Here is a 12,464-nt window from a genome sequence, read left to right on the forward strand (position 1 = left end):
AATACAATGAAGTACAGATACTTTGTTACTGTAATTAAGTATTTCTTTCTTGTATCAGCGATTTACTTGAGTATTTTCTGTATGTCACCCTTTTCATTTCTACTTACTGATTTTATTTAGGAAGTAGGAATGAAATTTTATTTTCATTTTTTAAAGAAAACTTAACCTGCTTTTTCACTTGCATTTTAAATGGAGACTCGTTATTCTCAGGTCACACAAAAGAATGCATTGATTTTTTCTAAACTAAACATGAGTGTTTACTCTGCGCCTCTTACCTGTACCATAGCATGGCCTAAGGGAAGGGCAAGAACAAAACAATTCCACCAGTTAAAGTTTACAGAGATGAATGGCGGGTCATTATAAAGGTGCAGATTGGGTACCACACCGAAGTAATTGATAGTTACCTGGGCAATGATCCCGCCCACTTGGTCTTTCTGCTGGAGTAGTCTAGTTAAGGTCAAATATTGATGCTATCAGCAAGTTAGGGCATCATTTCCATTAGCTTCAGTAACATCACAATATCTCAGTTATCATTTTTTAATCTGCCTTTGGGGAAAAATAAAGCACATTTCTCTGGGTTATAACTATAATTATTATTATTACTATTTTTTATTTTAATACATATTGCCAACCACTGAAGCACTAGATTTTAGAAGCTGAAACCTTTCTTTTTTTTTTTTTTTACAAAATTAATTAGCAATTTATTTTTATCATCTGAAAAGTCACAGCTCCCTTGAAATAAAACTACATCACAGCAGGGAGGTTACTTACACTGCTTTCGCCGTAAAACTCACCAGTGCTAACGTGATTCATTCTAGCTGTAATGTCCTTTGTCTAAGAACCTATTCAGTGTTCAGTCCTCTTTGTCCATCCATCTATAAACCAATCAGGCAAATAATTAATATTAATATGATTAAAAAATAACTTTTGCTACAATTTTTAAATAAATTGGCCCAACACATTTTATCTCTTGCAATGCCTGCAAGGTTTTATTAACTTGTAAAGCATCCGAACACAGCCAATAAATTGTACATTTATTTATGCATTATTAATTTATTATTTTGTTCTGGTAAAAAAATAAATAAAGAAATTTTGCTGAAAACAATTCTCTACTAGATTTGCACATTCATGAAATCAACAGTATCAACTTCAGTTGTGTTCAAAAAACTGAAAGTCAGTTTCTTTGTGGAGTACTTGCATAAGAATTGGATTTTGGTGCAATGGAAAAAAGTCATGTGGTCTGGTGTGTCCAGACTGACCCTGTTTCAGAGCGATGGGTGAATCAGGGAAAGATTGGAAGTGCATAAAGCAATGCACAGACCATGCATAGTGGCCACTGTACAAGCCTCTGAGGCAGTGTTATGATCTGGGGTTTGGCTTCAGTTGCTCAGGTCTAGGCTCAGCAATGATACTGTATGTGGCAATAAAATAAAGTCAGCTGACGACCTGAATGTACTGAATGACCAGAGTATCACACCTATAGGGTTCCTTATATGTATAGTATATGTTATAGGCATATTCCAGTACTCAATTCCACATCTTCATGAAAAATGATTTATATTACTTTATAATAAAGTATAACAGTGACAATAGCATATTAAATAAACTGGACAAAAACTTGTTGCAATAAAAATGCTCAGTCTGAATCTGCTGAAGCAATCAGTAATACATTGCTCAATATATAACATATAGCAATAAATTTAATATAAAAACATTTATACAAGTTTTTCTTTGTGTATAACTTGTTTTAGACTGACTCTGTAGAGTGTATACATATCTTGTGGTATTGTAATTTAGGTAATTTGGTATTAATACCACTCCATGTTCCCTTAAGACTCAAGGCTCAGCAAAAGTACAAAAACAAAACAACAAGAGCTAGATCTCAGACCCTACAGGCCTCACTGAGCATGGTAAATATTAAAGCCCATGACGAAACAATAAGAACAAGACTGAACAAGTATGGTTTGTTGAGAAGGATTGTCAGAAGATAACTTTTCTGTCTAAAAAGAACATGGGAGACATGGGAGACATGGGAGACTCAAGGCTCAGCAAATGTAAAAAAAAAAAAAAAAAATATTAAAAAAAGAGCTAGATCTCAGACCCTACAGGTCCCACTCGGCATAGTAAGTCCATGATGACCAGAACCTCTTGAACAATGTCCTTTGGACAGATGAGACCTAAGTGAGACCACCATATATATCAGCATTTGGCAGACACCCCTATGCAGAGCAACATTTTTATCTTATTTATACATCTGAGCAGATGAGGATTAAGGGCCGAAAAGGGGCAAATTAGTGGTGGTGGGGTTTGAACCTGAAACCTTCCAGACCATAGTTCAAAGAAAGCCTTAGCCGCTGAGCTACTCTTTACCAATATATATAAACTAGTATTAAATAAATAATATTTAGGAAAAAAGTCATATTTATCTATAAATTAAAGACCAGAAAAAGATGATCTTTTTTTTTAACATTTAACAATTATTTAAGTTTTGATTAATCTTTATATATGTGTGTGTGTGTGTGTGTGTGTGTGCTTTTAAAAAAAAAGATAATATTTTTCTGGTCTTTAATTTAAATATAAATATGACTTTTTTTTCTGAATAGAATTTATTTAATACTAGTTGATTTAAAAACCCGTAGACTTTCTTCTTGACTGATAAACATCTCAGTAGGACTGGTTACCCTGGGTTCCTTCAGATCAGAGGAACACTCTCTGGAGTTACAGCGTCCTCAGCAGATTTCCGATGTGAGTTGGGGGAGGTGGTCTTAGGGTCACATGACTTCAAACCATCCTTTTCGGACCCTTTGTTGTTGGCTTTTTGGCAGGGTGCTCGTAACGAGTGTAGCGCTTTGTCTTTGCCATACCGGTTTTTTTTTTCGAGCATCAATACACGCCTCATCCAGTGGAATAATAATAAGAATAATAATAAAAACCTCTCTCATTCTCACACACACACACACACACACACACTTACACGCGGTCTGCAATCGGGAGAGGCTGGAGAGGATTGAGAGTCGAGATGCACACAGAGACGGCACAAAGGGGAAGGAACGACTGAAGGAGCTACGACGGAGTGTACTGGTCTGCCCACAGCAACACACTCAGTGTGTATTGAACTCCATGCACGGGATTTTTCCCCCCTTGGATCTGTTTGATACGTTTTTGCTACAGAGTGTTCGTTTTTCGGGAACATCAAACACGCTGGGTTTAAATACGATACAGTGTAGCTACATGCATTAGCGCGTGTGGTTTTTTTTTTTTTCCTCCTACGGGTTGTTTGCATCGTATTTAACAAATAAGTAAAGAAATAAATAAATAAAACAATAAACCTTTCTAGCACTTCGGACACCCCTGTGTCATCATGATATTAGGTCAGCTCAGCTCTCAGCTCATTAGGATCAGGACACTCCGATGCCGCCATCTCCACTGCGCTCTCTTCTGCCTCCTGACCATCGCGGCTGCGCTCGGAGCTCAGGCGTCATATCCTCACTCCAGCGACTGCCTGCCTGACAAAGGCAAAGAATGTCCAGGTACGACTTGTGTTCCGATTACACGATTGCACGATTCACTTCACCTCCTTTATACGCCTGTGAGTGTGTGTGTCGTTTGGTGCCTTTGTGTCTTTGGCTTAGGTGAGACACCCTGAACCCCACCCTTCAACGCTACTGTAAGGATCGAGGCTGTAATCATTTATTCTGTTATTGTATTTTTATAATCATGCAATAAAACATTTCAAACGCGAAGTTACAGACAAAAAAAAACTAAACAAAACGAGTTCAAATGAAGGAATGAAATAATGGGCAAGGAAATACTACATGGCTCCTGGGCCATACCACAATAAAGAAAGGGAGACTCCTCTGTCTCTATATTGAACTATCTTTTTCATTTAGCATATGATGTATTCAATGGATACCCCATTATCTAAGAAATAGAGTAATATACCTATTTTTAAATTATTAAAATCGGACTAGCATAGCATTTTGGCTAATCACAACATTCCATCCATCCATCCATCCATCCATCCACCTACAGTATCCATCCATCTATGGTGACCGTTGTATTTATTCCCATTTTTCAATGCATACAGTCAACACTGTAAATTTGGGAATGCTCATGAGCCTAATCTGCATGTCTTTGGAATTTGAGAGGAAACCAGAGTACCCTTGTCAAATGAGTTTAGGGAACCCACCAATCATGGCAAACTCCATAAATACAGCCCCTGAGGCTGGAATCAAACCCGGACCCTGGAGGTGCAAGTACAGTGCTAACTGCTAAGCCACCAAGCTGGCCAATCACAGCATTAAAACACTGTTCCTCTAGAATAATCAAACAAATAGGCTCAAAAAATCATATTCCATTGTGTTTTTTATAGCTGTATTTTAAAGGCTGTGATTGGCTGTGATTGTAGCCGTTAAAGATCAGAGCATTTTAGCCATTATTTGTTTTGCTGTTTTTTTTTAAATAAACATATTTAGGACTCAAGATTTTGCAGTATAGAGGGACTGTATATCCTTTTTTTTCTCAAAACAAAATAGGCTAAACTGAATTTTAGTTTATTTTAACCAACTATACAAACATAATTGTTTTTATAGGGTCACATAAGCAAATAAACAGCACAGATACACTCGAGAACATGTTCTTATTGTTGTTTTTGGTTGTTTCTATGACCAGAAATTAAAATAACATGCTCGTTTTAAAAGTTTTACATTTTTGTGATGTCATTCCATTATTCTGGTTGTGGTCAAATTTACATGTTGTAAAAGTAATAATACCTTTTGTTCTACTTGACATATCTGAAAACCCAAATATACAGTTTGAAGTCTTCAAAGCCTTCCCGTTAAAATACACTGGCCAGGTGACTATATAAGCACACATACATATTTTTTTTATCGTCATTGACTTATGCTGTGTTGCTGGCAAATGTTTTCATTGTACAATAGTCTTAGCACTGTGGCCTTGTACTTCTAGTGTCTGGGTCCTATTCCTGCCTTGAACCTGTATGTATGGAGTTTGCATGTTCTCCCCTGGCTTGGTGGGTTTCCTCTGTGTATGTTGGGTTTCCTCTGTGTATGTTGGGTTCCTCCCACTGTCCAAAGACATGCAGATTAGATTAATTGCCATTCCCAAATTGCCCACAATGTGTGAATGAGCGCGTGAGTGTGTCTGTGTCTGTGCCCTGATGAGTGAGTGAGTGAATTAAAAAAATAGTCAAGATTACTGAGCCACCTGCAAAAATACTGTACTGTGCAAAGTTCTAAGGCAGCGTTTTTGTCTTTAATACAAATTTTCATTTTTTATATGTGTTTATCATGTCACCATCCATTAAAAATAATAAATAATAACATTACAGAAAAATATTTGCATGCCAGTAAGGAAAACAACATGTTACATGACACCAGTTTTCAAGTAGAAAAGAAATCTTTTGTCCTGGGTTTTGCATGAAAAAAGAAAGGAGTGAGCATGACAAAGTTAAGAGAAGAACTCTTGTTCTCCAGCACGCTCAGTAAAAACAGCTGCTTTATTTACAGTACTGTACGAACGTCTTTGGGGTGAATAGGCATAAGGAAAAATCCTTTTAAAAACATTTCTACATAAATAAAAACTTTTATAAAGAACACTAAAGAGTTATAACATAACCACAGGCAATATTTGGTGTAAAAACGCCTTGTGTAGTAATCAGTAGTGTTAGATACAGATGTGTGCAGTTTTATAAGTAAAACAACTGTTAGGTTTTACTGAGTGTGCTGGAGAATAGGAGATTGTCTGGTCACTCCAGACTTTGTCACACTCCAATCTATTTTCATGCAAAACCCAGAAGCCTACATAATTTTTTTTTCTTCCATCTGAAAACTGGTCTGTTATGTATGTTGCTTTATTTACAGGCATGCATTTACAACATTCTTCTGTAATATTATTTATTTATTTATTTATTTATACTTAAGGCATGTTTGGAAATAGTGACTGGTTTTGTACATATATGATAAACATACTTATATAACATTTGTACTACAGATAATGTGGTGCCTAAGGCCATTGCACAGTACTGTACTGTATAAACTGTATACAAATATCTAAAAGAATGCTGTTGAGAGTCACCCTGTAAAGACTATGATGATAATTGAGGTAATTCACAATAATTTACATTCACAGCTGCTGGATTGGATTTGGCAGGAGTTTTGTATGTAAAGAGCAAATGGCTGCTTAATCATGTACAGTATCACAGCATTATGCATCAACTTTTGATTTATTTTTTAAACTTTACTTTTTTACCTATGTTGTGAAATTGCTTAGCTGGAGATCTAGCTTTTAAGATGTACTTTGGTTTATGTTTGGCATGGTGGTGTAGTGGTTAGCACTGTGGTCTCTCACCTCCATGGTTGAGGGTTCAAGTCTTGCCTTTGGGTTTCTGCACATCCTCTTTTCATGCTTGGTGTGTTTCTTCCGGTTACTGCGGTTTCCAAACAATCCAAAGACTTGCAGATTAGGCTTACTGGCATTTCCAAATTGCCCATAGTGTGTTAGTGAGTGTGTGTGTGTTTATGCCCTGCGGTGGCCTGGCACCTCGTCCAGGGTGTATCCCGTCTAGTGCCTCGAATTCCCAGGGCCCATGTGACACTGTACAAGATAAGTGGTCTGGAGAGTGACTGATTTATGTTTGCATTTTATACATGATAAGACTGGGCAAGGCAAGAAGATAAAGGGTCTCAGTTTGGGAAAAGGTCTGTTTATCCTCTGATCTGCACGTTTGTGTAGATTAGCTTGTAGTTACTGCAGTGTTCTACACTTATGGCATTCAGAGCTGTTATATCACGTTGGATTAACACTATCAAGGCTGTATTTTTCCCCAACAGAGATCTTTTTTTATGGATTTTTATTATTTTATCTTTATATTAATGGGCACCCATTTACTAGCTTGCTAGTGGCTAATGTTGTGTTTAAGGTGTTTGTCTGCAGTGCACCAATTGTTTTTCTTCATTATTGCTGTGTCTCCTTTGTAATACTGAAGAGACTAGAACTCTCAGACAAGTTTGCGAATTTTGCATGTAATTCTTAAGCAATATTTTCCATAATCCATAATTGAATAATCATTATGACAGCAAGACCGTTATTTGTTCTCAGTTTAAGTTCCATTTAAAACTTTCTGGTAGCACAATGCAGTATTTTTAATACATTGGTTTATTTGTAGCAGCCCAACAGAATATCAACGGTGACCACCACATGAATTTTCTTTCTTTCTATCTTATGTAAAATTGATAAAAATGTAATAAAATTGTAGAAATCAACGACTTCACTGATTTGCTTAAAAGTGGATTATAGGCAGGTTAAATCAATCCAAAAGTTTAGAAATGGAGCTGCAGAAACCAAAGTCTTCAAGTAAGTTATTAGCATGTAAGACGCAGGGCCAGTAAGGTTAGCTAGGCTAACATTAGCATACAGTTGTTGTTGAGTTTAGCACTTTATACACAGCTACTAGTCAATATCAAACTGCTTATTTAAGTTGATACGGTTGCTGATAATTCTTTAAATCTGATGCAAATTGTTTGCTCCTTCAAACCAAATAAATATTAAAAAGATCTGAAAAACAGATTAAGAAGATTATGTTTTTAACCCATTACATTCTTATTATAAATTTATAAATAACTAATCATTGACATCCCCAATTGCCAGTATTAAATAAAATTTGTTAAGGAAATGTTCATAACTACAATGTAATTATAATGAACATCTACAAACACACATTTTTTATTTGTCAGATGTGATTTATGTAAGCATCTTAGATTGTTCATTGATTTACACCCCAAAAATGGTACATACAGCTTGTGACAGAATGGCACCACGTTCATGAACAATGCATGGTTTGTTCCTGTAATTTTGTGGAACGTGTCAAAGTCAGGTGAGATTGCACTATTTTCCCCTTTTAGATAGTTTAAAAGCTTCATCGAGCATGGCACTGCAACGTGAAGAAACACTGCACACATGGTGTGTGCTTCAGTGTAACCGATTAAATTGAGTTTTAGTTAAGAGAATTGTGTTTTTTTTTTTGCCCGCAAGATCAGATAGGCAGCAGCTTGAACTTCATATTTTTGTGAGCCAGGATAACATGAATGGTCTTAAACCTGGTCTTATATAATATTAGGTTGAGAGGCTTAATATCACGGTTGACTTGTGTTATAGGTACTGGAACAGGATTAGATGTTTTTCATGTTTTTTCACAGACCATGCGTTGGTTATCGAGGACATGAATTTCTAATGTGCAGATGTGACGCACTGCATAATGCCCAATCTTCACCCAATCTTTACAATATATCTTACAACAGCAATGGCTCTGTACATTGTAGATATAATGTCTAGACTTTCACCTTGCCTCTTTTTGCCTTTGTTGCAGTATTAGAATGAATTCTTATTCTTTGCTGTAAAGAATGATGAACAGTTGTTGTAATCATAAAAAAAGTACATAAAAATTGGAGTTTATGAAGATTATCCTAATTTTAGTTAAGTGGATGATACTTACATAAACTGTATACACAGTATTGTGCAAATATCTTTGGCACCCTGTAGGTTTTTTTTTGTACAAATTTTGCATTATATGTTTATTTCATGATTTCATTATTAAGTCAGTACATTTTTTATTTAAACATTAGTTTTTTTAGCCAAAAAAAAAAAGAAATAAATAATAATTCCAGGCCAGAAAAGAAAGCAGTATATTATATATTATATAAGAGCACTTTTTAGCCAAAAAAAGAGAAAGCTTCTGGGCTTTGCATGGATGATAAAAGAAGCAGGTCTGGTTCTGCAGGATGTTCAGTAAACCTAAGCAGCTCATTTCCAAATTGTACCCGAGACTAGATTTTAAGACTTTGTTTTAAGACATTGTTTCATTAATTACTGTTTTTTAGAATGTGGAAACTTTTTTTTTGATGACATCCTCGCTCTACAGCAGTTATTTGGCTAACTATATGTAGAATTATAATACATTTGCACAGTACTGGATATGTACCTCTATAATAATTAATGTTTAAGTAATTATAATTATAATCAGTTAGATAAAAAAACAAAACAAAAAAAAAACTGCCTACTGACCATGGGTGTGTGTAAGGAGGCTGAAGGAGCAGCAATAAGGAACAGCAGTCACTTTAATTTGAGTGGTTGGATAAGGTATTTATATTATATATATTATATTTATATATTATATTGGGTACAAAAAGCTACAGTACTAGAAGAGCTCTTTTTTATATATCGTCCTCACATTTTTGCTTGTCAAATGTGTTTAGTTGCCTGGCAAAAAAAAATGCATATTCACCATGACATTGTTTCGACAGCCTTAGGCAGCTTCACATCATTGTGCGTTTGTGACAAATTAATGTAAGAAAGCGATTCCTTGTGTTTCCAGAACATCATTCTCAATTTCAGCCCAGTGAATCTTGGCATTGTTATCTCTGTGCCTTTATGGAAGAAAAATCCCATTGATGGGATAACCTGGTCGTACTGAAGCAACCCCAGATCATAACACTGCCTCCAGAGGCTTGTACAGTGGCCACTATGCATGATGGGTGCATCGCTTCATGTGCCTCCCTCCTTACCCTGACACGCCCATAGAAACACCCTCTGAAATAGGCTCAATCTGGGCTCGTCAGACCACATGATTCTTATCAATTTCTCCAAATCTTCTTTGTATTTGCTCCATATCAATTTAAACCCTTTTCCCTGATTAAGCTCAGTTGCACGTTGTTTATTTATGGCCCTGCAGCTTTTTTTGCATTGTGAGTGTGGAAGTGCTTTCACTCTCACTATTAAACATAGCTATGATAACTATTTTTGTGATGCAGCTTTACCAAGTGTTTAAATAATCTCCGATCATGGTCTTTTTTTTCCCCCCACTACCACACTGTCACTGTCCTTCCAGGGTTTAATAATGTGTTCGACAGTTCGTATCCCAATTCCAGTAATATCAGCAATCTCTTTTTAAAATAATTTCTTGGACACAACCGTGGGATACGTCTTCCAAAGTTTTTTTTTTTTTTTTTTTTCTTAAAGTTAGTGTTTAAAGCATTGGTTCTGGCTGATCACTGCAGTAATTATCCAATTATTTTCTTTACCATTAAATCTAAGCAGCAGCGTTTTTTTGGCCAGGCAGTGTAATTTAATCATGCATTTTTAATGCCCTGGAATAAGATCGAACTTTGTGCATCTCAGGATCCTGTTTTTGGAATGCAGCAACCTTTCCCACTGTGCTGTTATGCCACCCAAGCTAATCTTCCTGTCAGTGTTAACCATAAGGCACTCGATATGACTCACTGTACAGCGTTTTTATGGAATTTTCACAGTATGCTGCTTGTCTGATTGTATTTTGGAACGAATTCAAACAGGGTCATAGTCACAACAAGATCAGATGTTTGTAATAGTACGTCTTCAGTTAATTGTTTTAGATTTTCATTCAAACTGTATTTTTAGGGGATTTAAGGGCACTAGACTTGCTGGCAGAGGAGTTCTACATGTTTGGCACCGCTGTAAAGAAAATCACCCTGATTAGGGAAAAAAAAAAGATGAAACAGAATTTGAATGACAGTAGTGTTTATAACATCAGAAGTTTAATCAAATCCAGCAGTGCTGATCATGTCAGACTCACCGACTGCTGGGTATAAATCTTCCCCAGAAATAAATAAATAAATAAATAAATGCGAATTTGATGCTGTAATGTGCGCATGTATTTATTGCACTTTTATTTTTGAAATGTATTACTTTACTAAACTGAATTATCTTAAAGTTTTGTCAGATATCTTATGACATTAATCCAATAGATTTAAAACAGTAGTTTAGTTAAATGCTAATGTAGTCTAAAGTATTCCACCAGCAGTATAAGGAACTGTATATGGTACAGTGTTTAAAAACTGAAGTGTATTTTGGGTCAAAATACAAGCACCCATTCAATACAGTACTCTTCATTTAAAGGGTAACACTCCAAAAGCTAAACATTATTATATTATAAGAAAAATTAACATTACAAATTAAATAAAGAGTTAGTGACATAAACATAATGTCACGAAATGATACAAAAAAAAACTGTTTAATTCCGAATTGAGATTGTTTTGTGTGGCGTTTCATGTGTCCCCACGCTGACTCCACAGTCGATATATATTTTTACCATTTCATTTTATTTTTATACACATTGTATTGCCAAAAGTATTCACTCGCCTGCCTTCACATGCATATGAACTTACGTAACATCCAATTCTTAATCCATTGGGTTTAATATGATGTTGGCCCAGCCTTCAACAGCTTCAACTCTGACCTCTTTTGTGAGGTCAAGGACCTCGCTTTGTGCACTGGTGCACAGTCCTGTTAGAACTGGTGTGGGAGCACATGGTGGGGTACATCCTGAACGGGGTGCCAATCCTTTGCAGGGCACACACACACACACACACATGCACGCACACACTATGGGTAATTTGCATGTCTTTGGAGTGTGGGAGGAAACCAGAGTATCTGGAGGAAACCCACCAAGCAGGGTGAGAACATGCAAACTCCATGCACCCTAGGCAGGAGTCGAACCCCGACCCAGGAGGTGCAAGGTGACAGTGCTAACCACTAAGGCACCGTTCCATCTCCTTCTCATTACGTTTTTTTTTTCATATCGTGCTGTATATATATGTATGCGTTTATGGTTGTCAAATCAAGAAGTCAGTCAGTCAGTCAGTCAGTCATAGACAGTGACTCCGCTGGTCCTCACATATCTTTGCTACTGGATGATTCTGGTTGTGTACTAGCGTATGACCAATTCATGAACAGTTAGATTTTCCTATTCAGTTTATAAAATAGGAATGCAAAATTTAATCAAGAATGTTCCAAAAAGTAAAGTTTATTGGGCTTCAGTAATTTATTGCATCAACTGGAAAAACATGGCTCCCAACATCTCCTAAACTCTCACCTTTCCTCTGTGAAATTCAAAACCATGTGAACTCCTTAAATTTAATAGGAAATCATAAATCTTCTCTGCTATTGTCTCAACATTCTGATTTTGTTAATGGAACACTGTGACCCCCCCATTATTTAGCCTGTTTATTTTATATTTATTATTATTATATTTTCTTTTTAAGTTCTCTTCAAAAGCCTGCCACGAAACTTACCAGTTTTAGACTCTTACTGTATGAGCCAGTAGATAATATCCAGTATGCCATGTACAATATTATAGTTCTTTCTGTGCACAAAAAGGGTGATGTCACTTATTGGCCCTGGCTTATCTGGCTAAATAGTTGCTCTAGAGTTTAGAATCTGCTGGTTTAGTTAATGGAAGAAAGAAAATATTTCTGAATATGATCTTCAGGAAGCAATAAATCAGCCATGGCTCGATCAAGTGACACCAGAGTACTGCAGATGTCTTCTTGACTCCACGCCCAGCCGGATCCAGCAGCAGCATTTGAACAATAAGGGACTTGATACTAAATATTGATTGTTGTATAGCACTT

General features: G+C 36.2%; 1 protein-coding gene across 1 annotated transcript in view; it reads left to right on the forward strand.

Moving 5' to 3' along the window:
* The first annotated feature begins 2,770 nt into the window (after nucleotides 1–2,770).
* Nucleotides 2,771–12,464, forward strand: part of tmeff1b (transmembrane protein with EGF-like and two follistatin-like domains 1b) — a 29,094-nt gene continuing 19,400 nt past the window's right edge. Inside the window, exon 1 of the mRNA XM_053494727.1 lies at nucleotides 2,771–3,530. Coding sequence (XP_053350702.1) covers nucleotides 3,362–3,530 — 169 coding nt within the window. The 5' untranslated portion in view covers nucleotides 2,771–3,361. The remainder of the gene's footprint in view (nucleotides 3,531–12,464) is intronic.

This window comes from Clarias gariepinus, chromosome 4 (genome assembly GCF_024256425.1).
Source record: "Clarias gariepinus isolate MV-2021 ecotype Netherlands chromosome 4, CGAR_prim_01v2, whole genome shotgun sequence".
Classification (NCBI taxonomy): Eukaryota; Metazoa; Chordata; class Actinopteri; order Siluriformes; family Clariidae; genus Clarias; species Clarias gariepinus.